This window comes from Phasianus colchicus, chromosome 10 (genome assembly GCF_987193195.1).
Source record: "Phasianus colchicus chromosome 10, bPhaCol1.hap1.1, whole genome shotgun sequence".
Classification (NCBI taxonomy): Eukaryota; Metazoa; Chordata; class Aves; order Galliformes; family Phasianidae; genus Phasianus; species Phasianus colchicus.
Window position 1 is genome coordinate 10,350,717 of NC_143445.1, and position 21,609 is coordinate 10,372,325.

At 38.5% G+C, this 21,609-nt stretch overlaps 1 protein-coding gene across 6 annotated transcripts in view; it reads right to left on the minus strand.

Moving 5' to 3' along the window:
- Positions 1-69: 69 nt before the first annotated feature.
- SPHKAP (SPHK1 interactor, AKAP domain containing) overlaps positions 70-21,609 on the minus strand; it is a 73,185-nt gene continuing 51,645 nt past the window's right edge. For 4 of the 6 annotated variants that reach the window (XM_090147289.1, XM_031596335.2, XM_090147291.1 and 1 more), the window contains 8 exons: positions 19,518-19,652; positions 16,856-17,111; positions 12,834-16,578; positions 9,620-9,799; positions 7,665-7,751; positions 5,601-5,653; positions 5,331-5,515; positions 70-2,242 (listed from right to left, as the gene is read on the minus strand). In XM_090147289.1, coding sequence (XP_090003415.1) covers positions 2,099-2,242; positions 5,331-5,515; positions 5,601-5,653; positions 7,665-7,751; positions 9,620-9,799; positions 12,834-16,578; positions 16,856-17,111; positions 19,518-19,652 — 4,785 coding nt within the window. In that variant the 3' untranslated portion in view covers positions 70-2,098. Of the gene's footprint in view, positions 3,658-5,330; positions 5,516-5,600; positions 5,654-7,664; positions 7,752-9,619; positions 9,800-12,833; positions 16,579-16,855; positions 17,112-19,517; positions 19,653-21,609 lie in introns of all 6 variants that reach the window. The other 2 variants (XM_090147290.1, XM_090147293.1) reach the window with 2 other exon arrangements.

Genomic DNA, 21,609 nt, shown 5'->3' on the forward strand with positions numbered 1-21,609 from the left:
GGGATGATGTGCCAATAATTGAATTGATCAAATATTTTTAGAAAGATAAAGACAACACATGTTAGAACATAAATTTATTTCCGAACAAATTGCAACATTGAGAACTACTGTACAGAGAAAACTGCATCACACTTACAACTCAGTCATGATATTTGTGCTTTGTAGGATAAGTAAACATTTATTCTACCACAGCAAAAATTTATATACTGACAACTAACTGTATCTGGCTTAAAAATAAATACACTTTCCCATTTATTGGCTCAATCAAAGCACTTTACAATGCCCAGTGCTTTTTACTAACTTTCAGCCTTGGAAATGCTGAGCATTCACTGTTACCACTCGTGTTAGCATGAGCTGTGGATGTTCAGCAGTTCCTAGGAATGGGCCCCAGTACTGCAGTTAGGTTGAGTGGATGCAACAAACTGATCTTTATCTTGACAGTAAAGACACCTCCACTGACTTCATATATTGCGGAGATGTAGATGTTATTTAATGTTCTGTAATAGGTTTCACCTACAGTATGTATTTCTTAACAAATGAGTGATGAAATCATGCAAATTTAGCAATGGTTTTAAAGATAAAATTGAGAATAATATGGCTCTTTTTTCATAAATTACTTAAAACTACTTCAAAATCTTCAAAAATATTTAGTGCAAAAGGATAGTTTTCTTCTTTTCACCCCACCTCCCAAAAATATTATAGAAGCATATACTATTATCTGGAAAATAAAATATCTCTTAAATATTTGATTTGGAAAGGCAGGCAGGCTTTCTAGTATGCTATTTAAGAAGGGAGAAGCAAAATATAAAGATTTTCAAAGAAACAAATCACAGAAGAGCTTTGATGTGATAAGTTACGTTTACCTTTAAATTCAAAGCCAATCTCTTTGGCAGAGTCAAGAGAGTATCACTGAGTGTGTGATACCTAACATCATCTCAGCGAGAAGATACCACAGTATATCTTATCAAACAGTTATATAAATGTCATCATAATGTGGACTATCATACATAGTCCAACACATATCCAAAATGAACAAGCATGTGCTGAAATTGTAGCAACTGTTTTGACTTCTTGAAAATTACAAAAATTAAGATTTTTATTTCAAGACAGCACTCTTTTCAGATACATTTTTCTTCGCCTTGTTAACAATTTACTTGATTAAACTTAGTATTTCTTTTCAGCATTCTAACCGACACAAAGCATGTTACTTAGTGCTTTAAACAAACACTTCCCATAACACATTCCGTAGCATCGCTCCCTCTTACTGGATAGGGACACTGAGGCACAGAGGTGAACTGACTCGCCCGAGGTCACCTGGTGGGGACAGGGCTTTAGGAACCCACAACCCTGACTCGCAGAGCTGTGCTTGGGGACATACCAAGCACAGCTGTACTGAACTGCACTGCCTGCGAGTGTAAAGAACGGAGGCTTTTTAAGGGTAATAACTGAGATTTGTATTTCCTTGAGGAGAAGGCAGGAATGGGGACCAGCTATAGGGCTGAAATGATCACGTGGAAAGAAAGTGAAATGTGTTTTCAGCAGCTTCTTGTTCTGTTTTTTGACTTCAAAGATCTGATGTGTTCACAAGTTTTCACCTCTCAGAGGACTATGGAAACTTCTTTTAAAATGTTTTATTTATTGAAGGGCATGGTTTTCTCTGTGCATCCTGGAACACACTCAGGTTCTAAAAGTTAAAACTGTACAAACATTAGTATTGTTTTAAAACTGAATGTTAGTATACCATCCTGTTTCAGCTGATTGATTTAATCAAATTGATGAAAATGGAATGTACTAGAAATTCAATTAAGTTTTACTGAATTCATTAAGTAAATGAAGTCCATTAATTCAGAAAGCTAAAAAATCCATCTTTTTCTAGCACAGTACATCCTACAGCACAATATGTCAAGCGTCCCTCAGGATACAGAAGGATAAAATACACCTTGGTTTCAATTCTGCTCAGTGCAGTTGTGGAACAGACAGGTGCTTTTTCTGTAGTTAATATATCTTTGCTCATTTTATTTGGTGATATTTGGAAATCAGTGTTACAGGAACCACTGCTTACTGGATTAAAACAAAGACGTGGAACAGGCAATTGTTCCTAACCCAGTTCAAGGAGCCAATCGAACAGGCTTGGTGTCTTCTCTTTGCTCTCCTCACTGAGCTTGCAGTACTGCACCACAGCATGAAAGATGTCTCCCACTTTCCAGGACTTCCGTTGAACTAGCTGCACAACATCTAAAAACTAAATTGAAGGAGAAACCAAACAAAAAAAGCAACACCACCACTTAGCATTTGGCTAACATTTTGCTGAGGTGTTAAACAGACACAGCAAACTGCTGTGAGGCGATCCTTTTTGGGTGCGCTGCTATCACAGAGTGGATGCACAGTAACATAAGGGCAACATAAGGGCTCTTTCTACTTATAGCACACTGAGAACTTCATTTCTGAAATTCCACAGTTCCTCCGAGACTGATCAGATTTCATGATGTTTTCTCAATTAGCTCTTCTCATCAATTATTTCCTATTTTTTTTTGCAATTAAATGGAGAACTGTGAAAGTAAGCTTGCTAAAGAACCACAAGTTTCCTTGTTATCAACATCTCACTGTCAAAATGAAATTGTGGCTATCCACTTTATAAAGAAAAACAATCCTTCATTACATTAGTTGTATTTTGAGTTGTATTTAAGTTTCTGCATTTTCACATATCCATCCCACAGTATTCTTAATATTCACGCATTACTGGTGAGAGGGAGTTCTGGGTAAGCTTCTGTCACACAAAATCTTTTGTTACGGTTGTGTCTGAATCACCATAAGGATACGCATTTGCATTTTCTTTTTTCGTTGCCTCTAAACGAAGTTAAATATATATATTCTTAAGCAGCTGTAAGGAATTCTGAATTTTGTCCACTTTGTTCTTAATAATAGGCTTTACAGTGTCATACATCTGGTCTGATTTTTCCTCTAGCACATAAATGAAAATCAAAGCTTTTCATCTCCTTGGATTTCACAATCAATATCTAATTGGCTCACAACTTCTACATTTAAACCACCCAAGAAAATATGGTGTCTCCAGTTAGTGTAGCTGTTTGCTATTTACATACCGAAGCCTAAACTTTTAATATGTATTTCAACAATATTTAACAGGCACAGTTATTTCCAAGAGCGCTGTTGTAGGCAGAATGTGCTTCATTATTCTCTAGTGTATTTCTGCAATTGAATTAACTGTTTGCCAAAGCACATGGGTAAAGCTGACAGCTGTTTCTTTAATTAGATGCAATTTGGATGGTTGCTGCTGAATTCATTTTAAATTATGTTTATGATAGCCAAATGCGAGTACTCAAGAAAATCAAACAATATCTCTGCTACTCAAAATGGTCTTCTTAGAGATATTATTTTAAAAGATGAAAATACTGATTTATAATACCCTTTTCATTAATTGTTTTGTATACTGTGACAGTTTTTGTAAGCCTTATGACTTGAGCTATCTTGCTGAACTTGGAAAGGGGGCAATTTTGGTCAGTCCTGAAATGTTGAAGGTGGCGTTTCATGGTTCAGAAATAGTCTGCATTTCTTGTGGCCATTTTGGTCTTAGCGTTGCTCTCTGTGTCCCTCCTTGGACTAATAACTTGGTGTTTCTCAGTTCTGGTCTGTTTCTGCCTGAAAACAAACTTTTGCATTCAGAGTGAAGATTAGTGGAGACTATGCTACATCTGTATAGGAGCTAAAGTGTACGGATATACATAACTTTTTTCCTTTGTTGTAGCTGAGACAGGGAAGGTGCTTCACAATTTTTACACAATGATCCAAAATAGTCTAATTTTCCAAGAAGCAGATGTGTGATCACAAATATTCCTCTGCTGAAAATGCTAGTTGGTCACCACCCTTGCTAAACTCTCCCTCTGGCTGGGAATAATATAACAATACACCTATATAGATGGTCCATCCTTCCTGTTTCTTCAACTAGTTCTGATGCAGAAGCCATGAGATCTTGTTATGTGAGACACTAAGCCCAAGCTAGCATAGATTATCTTTATTTTGCATTTAGTCTCTTCTGAATATTTGAGCAACACACCCTTTTCTCATTGAACTGCAATCCCTTTCTACCAGCACAAAGCTATGGTAAAGGCAGTGCATTTGGCCATGGCAGTTCTCACCTAACTGCAGATGGAAGTGTCAGGCCCTGCTGTACCTCAAATGTAAACCCGTCAGATGGCCAGAAACAAATTCCTACTTGCCTGAGGTTGCCACGATCAGTGCAGTAGGTGAGGCAGAGCCTGTAGAAGGACTAGGGAATTTCAAAGCTTTAAATCTTAAGTACAACTCATGTATTAAGTTATAATTGTTTCTTGTTGCTGGTAGGCTCTGAATTGCAGAACTTTGTGTATCTGATGTCTGCAATCAAATGGTTGTGGGTTGTTTTTTTTGTTTGTTTTTTGTTTTTTGCTACAGATACATGTTTAAACTCCATATAAACTGTCTGGAATCCTTCAGATGCAACCATGGAAAGATGAAGAGGAATGGGAGAGATGGGAAGGGACTCTATCAGGGAGTGTAGGACAAGGACAGTTTTAAATTAAAAGACAGCAGCTACTGATTGGACGTTAGGAAGAAATCTCTTCCTGAGAGCATGGTGAGCCCTGGCACTGCTGCCCAGAATGCTATGGGTGCCCCATCCCTGGTGGTTCTCAAGGCCAGGTTGGATGGGCCCCTGGGCAGCCTGAGCTGGTGGGGGGCAGCCAGCACACAACAGGGGGGTTGAAACTGCGTGTGCTATAAGGCCCCTTCCAACTCAAGCCATTCTATGATTCTACAATTCTATGAACCTTATATCCTGATGTATTTAATCCTCTCTTTCTATAACAAGCAGTAGTATTTCCATCTTGCTGTGATGAAGACTTCACATCTGCTTCTAAGCTCAGTAACTTCAATAAGTCAGTTTCTGGCAGGGGAAGTGTTGGATCTTGACCTGCTGATTGAGCACCTGGTGAAGATGTGTGGCTGGTGCAGGGAGCACAAGCAAGTTGTTTGCACCTGTGTTCCCTACACATCAGCAGGGATAGACCCAGGGTGGAGCCAGCCTGGGATCGTATAGGGTCAGCCACTGAAGGGAAAGTATCTCTTGGACCTACTCTGCTTCCTGTGGAGGAGTGTTACAGATCCCAGTTGGGTGAGTTTGACTTTTCTTTCTGTATATGACTGTTGGCCTACTCATGAATACTTTACCTGCTATCACCAAGAACCTGTCAGGGGCAATTTTGTTTCTTTGTGAGCAGAATATTGGTACTGTGACTAAAATGAAATAGCAATATGTCCAATTCTGTAAAAGCTACCTTTTCAATTCTGTTTTCCTGAGATTTTTTAAAATAGATGGTTGGGATTCCAAGTTCAGAAGCAGCTATCCATTGTAGGGTGGCTCGCAGCTCTGCATTGGGGCATTCTGGTTCCAGGTCAAAATTAATCACGAGGAGTTCTTTTTGATAATTAGCTGTTCCCACTGAGAGCCCAGAAGTACTTTCTGGAAAAAAAATCTCAACAGTTATTATGCAATTTTTTTTTTTAAACTTCAAATTGTATGTTGTAATTGAAATGGTTCAACTTACCCTCTGTGTTATCTGTCTGTTCTTTAAGGAAAACCTTTTCTTCTGCTAAGTCACTTAAGAACAAAAAACAACAAGGCTTGTTAGTGATAGTTAGGAATGGGATAGTCTATAACATTCCTTCACAATGGTTAAAGTTCTCTCCCAGCGTAAGACCTAGAAAACTGCAAGAAAAAAGTTATGCAGATTGATGTGTATTATGTGATAAAATGCTTAATGTTACAATAGTTTAATTTGTAAGTCAAGAAAGAACAAGGAACTTGCAATGCTTTTCCTGGAATGTGGTGAAGGACTTATACTGGTTGCAATATGTACTGTGTTTTATCAGAGTCTGTGTATTTTCTTTGATGTTATTTGAAGATGACATCATGGTAAGACACAGCAGGTCTCATAACCTGTGGGAAAATATTGAATTTGCTGTGTCTGCATTTTTCAGTGCAATACTCCTTGGGTGAAACTCTTTTAAAAAATCTTGCTTTCTAGTTGCATTTTTCATTGTAAACACAAACTACTGATGACTTCAGCTACTGCTCTTTTAAAATATATTATCTGTTTGGATAATCACATTCTGTTTCATGTTGCAAAAAATCTCAAAAGACTACTGCTTCTCATGTTCTACTGTTCTTGTTAAACTAAAGGAAACAAACTTCAGGTATGTTTTCACTGCTTCAGTTTTCATTTCTGAATGTAATGCCCGTGCTCATACGCATGTGGCAGGAACCTGTAAGTTCAGGTTTGAAGCTATAATTATGGCAGTTATTCCCTCACTTCTGGAGGGATAGCTTACACATTTCCAGACTATGCCATCCTGTCCTCAACCAAGGACAGTACAAGTGTAAGGCTTTGTCTCCCACGTGGGAGGACACTACCCTTACCACTCTCTTCCAAAGGCTGTCAGAATCTTCCCTAAGGCTTCAGAAGATCAAGATTAGATATCAGTTACTACAGATGTGAAAGAATAAAATGGCAGCATGCAATTATGTTTTGTCATGACTTAGAATCATAGCTGCCTAATAGCATCTTTCCCATCAGATTTTTCTTTCTGCTTTCTGTTTGAGTAGCAGTTGAATTCTGTACCATGACTTTAATTTGGGTGAGGACAAATTGCTCCAAGTGGTGGTGCTGTTCTCCACAACATCTGTTCTGCCAGGATGTCAGGCCTGTTGGCTAATGCCTGAAAGTAGCCACTGAAAGCTAATGGGGACTCAGGTATCTATCCCTTTAGTCTTTAGAAAGGAGACCAATTGAGTCAGCATCAGGAATTCATATAGGAAGTGCCTCTGCCTAATGTTAAGATGTGAAAGTTTTGATATGGTTAGAGTCCTAATCAGTAGCTCAGAGAGAATGCATGCGGTGAAAATACAAACAGCCAGATTTCTTACAGAAAAGAGCCTCTCAAAAGCATGGTAGCTTGCTGTAAGATATTCTGGTAATTAATTGTGAAGATCTGGTGTCAGAGTTCCTGTGTTCAATGTGTGATGTACAGTCCATGTGCTTCTACAGTGGCTGTGCCCTGTCTGCATCATGACATTTACCAGCTGGCTGGTCGTACCATGTTCCAGGATAACAGATTCTTTAGGCAGATACTTGCACATCTCTTGACAATTTTATTGCATGCTCAGTAGAAATATGCTCAGAAAAAATACCTAAGACATAATACTAGCATTTTTCCAAGAATATCTATCTTTTCTTTTTGAGTTTAATTGATCCTTATTTACTTGATCTTAATAGCTGTTTTATTAAAGCTTTGAGTACTTTAAGTTACTCAGAGAAGAAAGTTCACACAATGTTAAATAGATACTCAGAAGACAGAAAGCTCTTCTCTAGGCAGAACAGCTGATGGATTTGTATTCTCTCGAGAGACCCATCCACCTGGATGGGTTTTCCTGTAATCTTTCACTGTCTAATGCTGTCACACTCCACAGACACCTGCCATGTGTACCTTTCTGAAACTAACGGTAGGCTAAGCAGCAGGTGCAAAGCAGGGCTTGGCACATTTTAGACAGTGTAAATGATTTGCAGTTAAAATTAGACTAAACATCAAATCTCACTTCAGTGACTACTTACTTAATCATAGGAGAAGGTGGCATGTTTTCCTGATAAATTTCCAGGTCCATAATGCCAAGACTGCTAGTTGTACTGCTGTTGCCATTGCTGACAAAGCAAAAGTTTAAGTATTAGTGCCAAGCTTCACTGAACATATCTCCATGCATTATTTTTCTGTAGAAAGTAAAGTGAGGAGGCTGTCCCATGTTCTACAAACACAACTGTGCTCATCAAGTGATTCTCAGAATGAAGCATGTTAATGTGTTTAAAGTAATGAGGTTATATTAAAATAGCTCTAGGCAGATCATGTAGCAAAGTAATGCTGTGAACTGAAAATAAATAATAGTAGGCTATCTTCTTATGGATGGCTTATGCAATGAGCATTTGGAATCAAACACAAAAACAGTCTGCATGTGCCACTGAAATGAGAAGAAAGATTACCAAGTATGGAGGTGTCCTGGAAAAACCTTCAGAGATTCAGATACCTCTGAACACTGTGGGATATGTCAAGGAGTGGGAGTGCAGTGTGTGTGTGTGTGTGTGTGTGTGTATGCATGCATGCATGCATGCATACATGCCAAGGTTGCTCATCATACTACTTACCTGTTGGGTGATCCTGTGCCACATCAGTTTCAGTATATTACATCCTATACCAAATACTATTTGGGATCTGGTGGAACCCATAGGTGCAGTAATCATTCCTTAGGATTTTGGCTACTCTAAAAGACTTTTCATTTTAAAGCCAGTGCTACTTGGGACCATTACTACCTTGAAGTATTCTTTAACTACTTCATGAAGTTGAAGTAAAACAACTGAGAGTATCTGGGGGAAAAACAGTATGTTTGCTTTATAACATTGCTATGAACTTGACAGTAATGTTTATGTGATGATAGTCTGAAAAACAGGTTGTGGATTTGCTATCAAATAGCACCAGTTTGTTCTGTGTCTTGAGTAAGCCTGTGCCACTTAATTTATATTAGAAAAGCAATTAAGTGTTTTTCCTTACATCTGAGGGATTGACCAGACAGTTCTTTTCTCTATCAGGTTTTTGAGTCAGTGTCAGAATGCCATGTTCAGGTTTGCTGTAACAGCTTGTTTCAGTGAACCAAAAGGCACAATGCATTACCTCCCTCAAACCTGACATTGTTAAAGGATTGATACTACAATAACGAGACGAGATGAATGTTCACTCACGCTGACAGACATGCTTTGTTCAGTATTTTTCCAGCTAGCCAACAGTGCTCTCTAACAGACTTCCTTTTTCTTGCTTCATTACCATACTGTCTTCTCTTCTTTTTGTCTTAATTCCCACAGGAAAAATGTAATTACTTGACAGTATTTAAAAATGTAGTTTAAGATCATGTGAAGAAAAGACCTTGCTTGATTTGAAGTTGTGAAAGCATTGAAGTCAAACTAACATCACTTTATCTAGTCCTTGGAGAACATGTAACATCTTTAAACACATCCTGACTTAAGCAGGAACACAGTACAGTGCAATAGAGGCACTGGAATTCATGCCTACTCAGGGCAAGCTCAGCCCTTCTTTTTCAAGCTGTTTCCCCATGCTGGTCTATGCAGATCAGGGTGCTACTTGTTCTCTAATTGCACAGATACTTGCTGGGGGCAGCAGTCTCAGCTAGGCAGATACTGTGATAAGCATTGTGGAAATAGTAGCAAATAAAGCAAAGGCAAGGCCATAACAATTAGTTTATTTGGTGGCCCTTCACTGTAGGACTGAGGCACTTGCACAGGGTTAAGCGAGGATGTGCTTTCATTGACTGAATCTAATTGCTTACCAATATAAAGACCTGGTTTAAAGTCGGGATGTGGCTGCTTCTTTTTCATCATCTGGTCTTCCTTTACAGTATTCTCAGTAAATCCTGAGCTACTACTCCTCATTCCTGACACGTTCTAATCAAGTCATAGGCTTGATTGATTAAAGTATAATGCATACTAAGAATAGACAGTATTCATACCTCAGAGATCGTTCGCTGAGTTGTAAGTAGCTACTCGTGTCGTCAGGATTGTCTTCATCATTGGCTAGCTGGGACCAGCTGCCAGTGCTTTCTTCACTGCTGCTGAGGTGTACTGGGAATTCTTCAGCTGCTTTTGTCTCTCCTGTGATTTCAGCATCTGGCTTGCTCTGAGTGCTTTTGCTGGGAGGGTGGTAAGGAATAATGGTAATACAGGCAAACAAACTGGTACTGCCAATCTTCAGGTAATGTTCCTCATAAAGTTCAACCAAGGTATGCAAACTGTACAGATGCAAGAGACTAGACAAACTTACAATTCATACATGAACTCCAGTTGAACGCATGGTATGGAATGCTCTTTAACAATGGTCTTCCTATGAGTGCTATAAACTAACATAAAACTAAGTAAGCCCTGTACTGCGATGTACAAATTAAACCTTTTCTATGTATAAAAAGAACTGCTTACAGCTTAGGTCTTAAGGTACTTCAGTCAATCAGTGTTTGAAATATAGAGGTTAAGCACTAGAACATAATGACAGCGTATGTTGCCAAGGTTTTCTGCTTGTTTAATAGGATCTTTTATTTCTATTGGACTGCTAATTATAATTAGTTATATGTACACTCATGAATATTTTCCAGCTGGGGAGGTGTAATTGAGGATAAAGTCAGAAATGTGGTATCTTCGTCTGCTCTTCTAATGCCAGCTTCAGTTCTTAGCACTTGAGGTTCTGCACTGAGTTCTGTATGGTACGTTCAGACTTTTTCCTCCAATTACTGGTGTACGACAAAAATAGAAATGTACCATATATGCTTAAGAAATTCAGCATTGTCATAATAGATTATAGAATATAATAGAACAGAAGACAAAAATATTATCCACTTTAGAAGTAAAATAATAGCAATTAAATGGATCCAATTTCATCTTTTCTGAGCTCTGCAGGATCTCTGTTGGATCATTCTATTCTGATACTTTTGTTTTAACTCTCACTCGAGCTTACATCAAGAATACCAATATTTTGTGCAGCATCTTCACTGATGATGCTACCTTCTAAAAGTCTCTTGTTTCTATTTTGTGTATGTTTTTCTGAATTGCTTGAAATGCATTTTGATTTATTTAAATACAGTGGAAACACTCGATTTTTTTTTTTTAACTCAATGCATTTCAAAGTCAGCTGTTGTAAAGCAATACAGGAAAGACTTACAACAATCAGACTGTTTATAGGAAGCTAAAAAGTAAAACAAAGTGAAAAATAGTATTTTCCAGTACTGAATTTGGAGATCATAGGAAAAAATGCCTTCTAATTCTACACACTTGATGCGTTTGTCAAACACATGCACGTATTCGTATGATACAAATGTAAAATTATATATTTACACATAAATGTAGTTAAGGTCACTTTTCAGAGGCAAACTGGATATTGTGAGATTTACCAGGGGTCTTTTGTTATGCAGGCAGAAAAATATTTAATAATTAAAAGAAGCATTCCTTTTCTTGGAATATAAATAATGAATCACTGCTGCAACAGAGTAATAGCTAAAGCAAAACTGTAGTTTTGTTATTTATGGGTTTGCATTTGCAATTCTGTAATTAAAAGAAAATTTTATGTATTGGCAGCTCTGGAGTATCTCTCTTAAAGTGACAATTTCTCTAGGCTTTTATCTGTAGATGTGGACAAACATCCTGACTTCAGTTAAAAGAAGAGATCAATCCAAACACTGTATTGCAAATAATTAACTAATTACTAAGAATATGGTGAGATGGGATCGTTGTCAGTATGTGCTTTTACTGTGCTCTCGCTCTGGGGACAACTGAGAAGTTGCTGCATTAATGCTGGATGTTAGTGAAAGAGAAGCAGCCTCCTGGATAGAGAGAAAGGGGATGTATTTGCCTGAGGGTCTACGATCTACCATGTTGTTATCATCTTTCCGATAACCTAACCTGACCTCTTGGACACAAAGCTCATCGTCACATGCAGTCAAGCAGCAAGGTGACAGTGTTACCTAGAGGCTATTTAACACAGGGCAGGTAGCATACAATACTTGATCCACTTGGTTCCACATGTGAGACTTCTGTGGGACTAACAACCTTGTGGGGGCATGTTAGTAAATGGCTCATGAACTGTGCAGGAAATAACTCCATTTTCAAACAGATTCAAATAGATTGCTAAATGTATTATAAAAGCAGGTTACACTTGAAGGAAGAGGAAGATGAGTAGGAGGGAGTCAGTATGAAAGAATTTAGACTATTGTAATTATCCACCTAATTGCTGCCACAGACAGGGAAGTATGTGCTTTCTCACTTCAAGTAGAGTTTTGTCAGAATGGTTTTGAACACAAGCATCTTTCTAGCACTCTGAGATAATGGGGTGCTGAAAAGCTCCAAGTGATAGGCAGTTTAGTTACCATTTAAGTAATAAATATGATTAAGAGGTACAGTTAAAAATAGGTAATGCCTTGAGAGACTGTCTTGTTCTTAACCTTGCAACATCCATAGCAATCTTCTGCATGTGTACTGTGCTCTCTCTGCTTTAACCAAAGATGCAATTCTTCAACAAAAGGAGTACAGCTGTAACAAGAGGATGGTAGGCCATGGTATGAACTCCCTGAAATGAAACTTTACCTTTTATTTGAATACTAGCCAGGAACATCTTAAAGTAGTTGAAAGGTGCTTTTAATTTTTTTTTCTCCCTGTGCTGAAGAATTTTAATCTTTCTTCTGAACAGTGAGCACAAAGCTGAACTTCAAGCTCTCTTAAGTCTGGTTGCGTTTCCAGGAACACAAAACATCAGTAATGTAAGCACAATAGAGGTTTTTGCCTCTCATTCAGTTATCCTCTGTTTCATGCTTGTCCTAATTTTTAACTTTTTCTTAAATTGAGATATCAGCAAATGTTAAATAGAAGTTCAACTTTTGAAATCTGTCCTGTCTTGATTTAAGGAAAGCTTAGGTATCTGTTAGGGAAAACTTGCTCATTAACAGAGTATTAGTTTTGAACCTCAGAGCCATAATACAATTATATTCAGCATGTTTGCTACACAAATTAGTACTGTGATGCGTCACTTGATGGTTTTATGTAATTTGAAACATGTAGTGATATTCTACCCTGTTTGTTTCTCCCAAAGTTATTCTTCCCTTACTTTCTGCCATCAGCAAGCTAATTTTCACTAGGAAATTTAAACACCAAAGCAACATGCTGATTTGTTGTTTGGTCACCTACCTATTCAGTAGGGTACTGGAAACCATGTGCTTCCCAGTATAAGCTTCTGGAGGCTTTTCCTTGCCTTGATGCTCCTTTTCAGAAAGTTCATGTAGAGTTAAGGACTCAGAGTCTTTATCTGACTCGTCTCGTTGATCAGTTTCTATCTGAATTAAAGGCACTTCCCTGTGCTGACCTGCAGGGAGGCATTCAGGGTTCTTCACATGCTCCTTCACATGCTCCTTCTGCTCATCCAAATTTATTTCATCCCTTTTGGGTTCTACTTGAATCCGAGTTGCACTCTGGGGATGTCTGCTTTCCAGCATGTGTTCTTGGCTTACAGAATCAAAGGCATCCTGCTGGACAACAATTAAATTTTTACCACTTTCAACAATATTTGCAGCCAGTCTGTTCGCATACTGTTGCACGTGTGGTGGGGAATCACTGTGAAAATGATCTACCTCTGCAACCTCTGCCTCATCTGTTATGATTTTGTTTTTGCGCATTAGAGATTCAATAGAGCTTGCCCAAGTCTCATGAATCAACATATCTGTTATTTGGTCAGTCTTGCATCTTTGGTACAGGCATGAGTCAGACTTGCAAAGACCTGAAGAAGCCACTGTACTGACTGGCTGTACACTTAAGGAATCCTGGTGATGCTGGGCAAATCCATCTAATGAATTTGCCTTGACTGGGATGTTAACTGTCAGTCTAGAACCTGATGATCTGCCATCAGGCACTGAGGACTGTCTAAAGCAAAAAGGTGATCGCAGGGAGGGTGGTAGCAAACTGCCACACCAGTCCTTTGAATTCCGAGGGGAAGATGCATTATCTTTATTTTCCTTTTCTATTTCTTTTAGCATGTACCTGTAAAATTCTTCTGTTATGCTTTCTGTGCTGGACTGCTTGGATGGGCAACTTGGTCGTACGTTAAGATGACCGTTTTTCTTAGCAACCTGTTGCAAAGCAGAAGTCAAGATGTTGTTTGCATTTTTTCCTGCATAATAATCTAGTAATAAATCAAAGCCTCTTCCTTCATTTTCCATTTGGTTCACCATAAATCTTGAAAACTCATCTGTAATGCTTTCACAACTAGATTGCTTTGAGACAGAACTTGTCTGGCTCACAGGCTGACCAAAGGCGTTCATTAGGCCTAGAGTATTGACAGAGGCTTTGGAATCTGTATCCTCCTCTGGTATGCTCTCACAGCTTGAGGCCTTGGCTCGGCTCCATCTTTCACAGTGCAGCCTGTTCCTGGGATGGTTTGGACCTTGCCAGATGCTGTCAACCATGGAGAGTTCAGTGAGGTTCATGATCTTTGCAGCCACTTCATTTGCAAAGATATTGACAGAATCTGGTGTGTCCTCAAGGTTTATAGATTCGTCTACTACTCGATTCATTAACCTCTCCTTTAGCTCAGGATGCTCATCTGTCTTTCTTTTGATCTCACTAAGTCGAGGTGCCCTGTGCTTCCGAACAACTGAGCCATTAGCATGGGTTTCCTTTTTCCTTTTCATAGTTCTGCATGATATACTCTGGGTCACCAGATACTCATTGCCTCTCTTCCATGCACAGAACCAGGGCTGCTTTCCATTTGAATTTTCAAGACAAATGGCAGCTATTTCTGTTGCCATAGAGACCACTGTTTCTGCCAATTCTTCTGCAAAATCTGTTATACAGTATTTGTCTCTTGAATTTTTTACTTGTAGTACAGGTTGAGAAGGAATTAAGACGTGGTTTCCTAACAAAGACAAGCTAACTTGGACTTCATCACTTAGCACAGCATCACACTTATGTTTGGCCTGGCTTTCTGCGTTCACGACAACACTGGAAGACAGTTGTTCTTGAACACCATGCCTGCATTCATTGTTTGCAAAGGTACTTTCTCTGTCTGAAAATGATCTGTAGTCTCTCTTCTTCTGAATGTTACTCTGATTTGGAGATTTGTAACAGTCTCGTGTGGTTCTTTTCAGGTATCTTTTCTTGGGAGATGTTTTTGCAGCAAGTGCATTATGCCCAATAGCTTTACTTGTTAGCTCTGAATTCACGGTGGCACTTTCATTGCTATTTATATCTCTCATGATAATTTTCTTCATGTTGATACCATTTTCAGTATCTTTGCTAGCATTGTAGGATGTACCAAATGGCTTAACAGCAGAATGATCAAGGGGTCTCTGTGATGTTTCACGTGCTGTTGCCTGCGTTGGCCATTCTTCTACTCTGGTTACCTTCTTGCCTTTCAGGCCTTCAGAAAAGAGAGGAGAACACTCTTCAACTTGTCTTATGTCATTCATCTTCTTGCAAGTGAAATATATCACGTTAAAAAGCAACTCATTGGCAGTCTCCATGAAAATGTCTTGTGTACTTGAGCTGCTTTCTGAATGGGACTGTAGCTCTCTTTTCTTCCTGACCTCTTCAATAGAATGTCGTAGAATAATATTGGATAAATTTTGTGCCAGTTCATCTCTGATTACTTCATCAGAGTGTGGAATCCGTGGCCTTGCTGCTGTTTCAATAATTCTTCCATTTATGGATTCCATAAAATGCCCTACATTTTTGTATGTATTGGGTTTCGTCAAAATTATTGATGCCTCTTTGAGAAGGGCCTCTGCAATGCTATCATTCAGCTTTTCCATGCTGCTTCCTACAGCTATGCTACAATGAAGAGTAATGGCTGCAGAAGTCTGAGCTGCAGACAGCAGCCCACTCGAAGTTGCAGGGTACTTCTCTTCCTTTGTTTCTCCCAGACCACAGACTGCTACAGCACTTGCTACTTGAGTCATGCCACACAGTGCAGATGGAAATGAATATTCTGTGCTAGTACAGTCTTCAAGTAGCTGTGAAGAATCTGTGTGTAGATCTTCATTATCAACTGTTTCGCTTTTAGAATCTGCAGCTTCCTGATCCCTTCTGAATTTTTCTGCTGCCTGGGGACTTGAAATGGTTCCAATGACAGTTGCTGCACAAGCCAGAGCCATCTCCAGTGCACTCTGGCTGTGTCCATTTGAATGGTTGTCTTCAAAGTAATCTGAAACTTCAGAGCTTTCTGTTTCAGTCCAGTGGCACAGGTTTGGGAAGGCAGACCCTGGCCAGTCTGGCACATTCTCACTGCTGTCTGGACTTTGCACTATGACAATCTTCGGAAGTTCATTCCACGATCGAGAAGCAGATGCATCTTTTGAGTTGCAGGAGCTTCCTACGGAGATGCTGACTGCAGCCTCCTCACTGAAAGTGGGTTGAGACTGTGATAGTCTAATGAACGCATCTTGCAGAACAGACTCTGCTAGATTTGTAGCGTACTGACCTGTAGCTGCTTGCTTGTTTTGCAAGGGAGGGTCACTTTTCCTAACACCTGCACAATCCTCTACCTCTGCCTTGCTGTTGGGTTTTGCTGTAGAGTCATAAAGAGGCCCCAGCTCCTCTTTAGCCATTTTGGTTAAAGATACATCTAACACATTCACTGAGCAGGAATTTTCAATGTTGCTAGTCAAATCCTCAGTACTGAGAGATGATGTAGCTCTTCCCACTAATTCCTTTTGACACAGGATTTCCTGCTCTGGCTTATCTTCAGGTTGTGAGATGCCATCTTCTGCCACAATATGCACAGCTTCAGAGACTTTACTATCTGTATTGTCTTCATTAATGCAATTCCCTTCAAGAATTAATGGCAACCTGGCTTTTCTGTAATGGAGACTTTCAAATCCTTTTCCTTTATTTTTTCTGACATCAGAAGATGCTTCTGAAACACTTATTTTTTCATGGGCTACTGAAAGAAAAATAAGACGTTAGTCTTTGCAGAGTACCCTGTATCTTTAAAACAAAAATAGGTGTGTAACTAATACATTACTGCTCTGAAAAACTGCTATACAAACAATTATCCTTCTGTCTGAACAACAATTTAAAAGTATGAATGGCTATCCTTTTTCTAAATTACATATAAATATATGCATAAATTAACATGAAGTGCAATTTCTGTAACAATTGCCGTGGCTGTTCTGCCATATGAACAATAGCAGAATTATGCTCAGCCTCGTTGCTTTTACCAGTTTTATATTCATCAGCCTCGTTTTCCTCCTCGAGATGCTCAGATGCTGTGAGGAAATCTTCTTCTATTGAGGACACTGAGCAGTTTGTGTCATCCTCAGGCTTTGAGACATGAGCTTCTATCTGCAGCTGTCTCTCCTGAACAAGCTCAAGCCCAATCAGAAACTTGTTTATTTCAAAGATGATGCAGCTTGCACTGTTCTTCCTGTCTCCCCTCGCACACTGAACCAAGCAGACATCTGCTTGCCAAGGACACTAGAGGGGAAAAGAATCTCAAAGAGTTATTTAATTAAAAAATAGAACTTCATGCTTTCCTCTAGAAAAATCTCAGGAATGTTCTGTTGCAAAGATGCAATACAATTTGTCATTTAGATGTTTCTAACAGTGTGCAGTTACATATATGCCAAAATAAGACCATTTGGATTGGCATCTTCTGTTACACAAGCATTTTAGTACAGAACCCAGCTGTATCACAGGAGTGTCCTTATTTTGTTGAAATCACCAAGCTTGTTTTCAATCAGCCTCTTATTTTAATGACAGTCTTGCTTTTAGCTATGTTGGAGTTGGCCACCTGACACACCATTATTACAGCCCTCACACCACCTACTATTGCCTCTCTCTGGAAGGAATTTTGTGGACATGAATTCCTTTTCAGGATAATTTCTGCTGCTTTGCTTGTTCTCAAGGCAGCTGTGTTCATACTGGCTGGCGAGATAAGGAACAGGTCACCTTTAGGTGTCCTTAGGAACTATTTAAAAATAGCAATTTATTTTCTTTGCCTCAAACCTGTTATTTCAGACCAGTATAACTTCCAATTGAAAGCATTGTGTTGAACCTTTACATAAAATAATATCTTTGCCAGTGAAGCTGTACAATTAAGTAGGAAGGTGGGAAGAAATTGAGGGAAAAGAATTCATCCTTGTTTTATGGGTATTAAAACCGTTGGATGTTTATATGACCATAAAGCTAAATTGTTAATATCTTTGCATGACACTATGTTTGTGGTATGGGATGCCAGTCAAGCAAAACCAAGCTTTTGTGGGTTGTGATTTCATGCCTTAACTCAAGACCCTAAGGAAGACACAGCTTGAGTGGAACCAGCTCTGGATTGAAGCATTAGATTTTGAGCTGTGTTAGATACATGGCTCCCTGAACACTTGCACAGTACCTAGCATAGTGAGCTTCAAGATCCCTTGCTGATGGGTGTGAATGCAAAGCAAATATCTACTAACAATGGAATAGGATGACTGTTATGTTAGAACAGCCAATAAAACATACTATTCTTACTTTACTACTAAAAACTAGATGCATTATTCTGTTAAAAGTAAAATAGAATTTTTTTCTTAATTAACTGCCAAGGAGTTGCTGGTGAATCAGACCTGAGTATACACCACGTTGTGAGAAATTTATCTAATAACAGATGCAGCCTTAGAGGAAATGTTCCCATGCTTTTTTTTCCAGCCCACGTTTTTCAGGGTTGTACTTGTGAAAAGGGCCAGCAGATGCCCCGTGAAAATGATACAACTCTCTTTACAAATGAAATTCTCTGGAAAGCTGAGCAAATAACAAGGATCAACATAGCATTTGCTTATCTAGCCAATAAATCTCACTCCACCTCAATACAAAAGTTCCACTCATTTTAAAAGACAAATTTAAGTTAGTCCTAAATTTTGTTTTTCTTTTTTTCTGCAGACAAAACTGAATATACCTACTAATTTAAAGTTTGCTGAGGCAATTTTATACTCCAGGGCATCCCTACAATTTTAATGAAATTCTTCCCAATTCATACTTAGACTTAAATCAGAACCCAACCTAAACTATCAAAGAACTGTTCATTGTTTTTCTTTAGGTAGACATGAATGTTAAAAAAGAAAAAAAGAAAAAAAAAAAAAAAAAAGCATGTTAAAAATGGAGAAGAGTGGAAAACTTATTATAAGGAGTTAAGCCTCTGGAACTTGTGTGCTGAAATGCCTTAAGGACATGTTATCATTTCTTCACGGTGCCAGTAGGAGGAATTTTTGGCCTGCAATCTCAGATATGAAGAATTTCACTGGCAATAGTAAGAACAAATGAGTTAGCATGAGAACTTTTCTTTCAGCTCTTTTAAATGTTAAGTTTTAATTAAGGCATTAATTATTTTTTCACATTGACAGAAGCTATATGAGCTCTGATATAGTTAATGTATCTTGATATTTGCCACTGTAACAGTCAGGCTTAGGGAAGCCTCCAGGATCTTCAAGTCCTATTGTCAGCTCTTTTTTGAAGTGGGTGTGTGGGACAAGATGGATTGGGAACAAAAGTGGGAGGTAGCAAGACTTCGCCTGAACAGGAGGCTGTAGGGGCTGTGCCCTGGTGCAGCTATGTGTACAGAAAAAGTATTGCATCTTTCTTTCTTCCTTCCTTGACCTATCAGCTGTTAATGTCATGTAGCATTATCAGCTGCAACCCAGACGTCCACAGGATCTAGAGGGATCTCTTATCTTTGTCCTCTCCCTTCAGGTGCTTAACTTCTTGTAGTCAGATTTATTTTTTGTTTGCCAACTCCCACTCAGTTTTTAAACGTGTATACAGTCCATGCTGAAAGCACTCTCTTTTTTTCCAGTTTTCAAATTCCTTCCTTCACAGCTGTGATATTCTACTAAAGGATAATTTGATTACTACCTGAGGAACTTCATAATCAGCCTGAAGATTTCCTGATGTTAATCCGCTCAGTAGGACTATTTCATTTTCCTTTGGTGGTTGTACATTCATAGAACTGATGAGTTTAGGGAGATTTGGAGAGACGCTGATCAATTTCTGTAGTACGAAAAGAGATTTTGCTCTCAGGTAATGAAGTCTGAGTTGAATAATTATATTCACAAATATCAAAATGACACAGCACTTCAGCATTCCTTCACAAGAAAGCCTAAACTTGTTACTTTGAGTTCATAAGTAAAACTGGTAGTGTTAAAATGCACATTCTTTCTTTTGAGCCACTTGGCCGTGACCACTGGGTTAGTAAAAATTCTGCCCAACACTCCAGTAGCACAATCTGCCATTTCTTTATGCTGTCATGTATTGAACAGCTTGATTGTCTTTGCACATCTAAATGCTTCACTTTTGTGTTGCTAGAAAGTTTTTGAGAGACTGAGAACAATGTATCTGTTACTGAATCTTTTCCAGTTTTGACAGTAAGGAGAATGGAGTAAACCTTTGTTTTCCTCCAGGCGTAAAAGCAAGAAACCAGAGGGAAATTTTAGTTGAAAATAGAAAACTAGAGCAATACTAAATGTGGAGTAAGAAAAGTATTGAAAACACAGACTGTGCACTTCTTTGCTGCTTCAGTGGGCACAACCTTTCATTTAAAATAATGCCATCGTTTTCTATGTTGTTATTTATTTGCTATGGCCAAAGATGGCAGCAATGATAACATCAATGATGCTTTGTAACACAGGAGATCTGAGCCTCCATTCTGCCAGAAATTCCCACTGCTGTGCTGGGACGTCGTGTTCTTTAGTGTACAGAGCCCAGCCCAGGAGGATAATAACTGCAAATATTCTTAAAGCAAGTCTTTTTTGCCATGGATCTCAGCGTGCTTTATGAACAGTAAATCAAGGATAACCTTCTAACAGAGGAGCTAAATACAACCTCTTTTTTTTTTTTTTTACATGAATACAATTTATTAAATGGCAAAGCCACTAAGGGAACACAGTCCCCAGGTATCCAGCCCCATGCTTTAGTTACTGTGCAATTCAGTGATACCTCATTTCTTCCTTTTCATCTTCAAAATGATTAGCTTGCAATACTATTATTTTTCCTCAAAGTGAATTAAACTGGATATAAAAAATCTTCCTGGCTTAGCAATTCTAATTCAACTTTAGGAAGCAATTCACTAAGTACACTGATCTTCAGATGAGACAAAGTATTCATATTTATCATAACTGAATTCAGTGTTTCAATTCAGTTTGACACTTCAGTATAGCACAGAAAAGTTTTCATCCTTTTTTTTTTTTTAAATTATAACCTTTCAGTTATCACACAATACATTTTTCTACATATCTGTCTTCTACTGCCTAGATTTCTGCATTTTTATCAGATTTTTTAGGTATTAAATCATGACACTTTTGAATATCTTTTACTTCAGCACCTTGCCTTTTGGTTATGAGAAGAAAAAAAAAGAGTAACTGCATACAGCTAACTTAACTTGGCTTTTACAGTTATCTATCTTATGAGATTGAGTATGAGATGTTTTGATATTTTCTTAGTTCTTCTCATTCCCTATAGCTCTTGTTCCTCAAACACTTTAAGCTGCAGTGAAAGCATTGCTTATTAAAAAACAGTTATTCCTGTAGATTCAGTAAAATTAAGCCTCTGTCCTGCAGTTGACTCACTGATGCAACAGAAAAATCTTTCTGCTGCAAGAAGCTGTATTTATTTTGACATCTGAATTCCCACAGACTCGGGATGTAAAAAATAGTATAGAAAAACAGTTCCTGCTAATTTATGACTTGCAGGATGTAGCTAGGTCCCTGTGTTGGTTGTCCTTCTATGACCTAAAATCGTTCCACAGATGAGCCTGAATACTTTACTGAGGGTCTCCCTGGAGAGTCAGGAAACCCACCCTTTGGTCACTTACCACAGACTGCTGCTAGAAGCTAGCTGATTTCAGGCACCAAGCCAGAATGGTGAAAATGAACTGACAAAGGAGGTTATAAGTTCAAAACTGATTATTTAGAATACGACTCCTCTGATTTCAGGACTTTTTTTTTTAAGA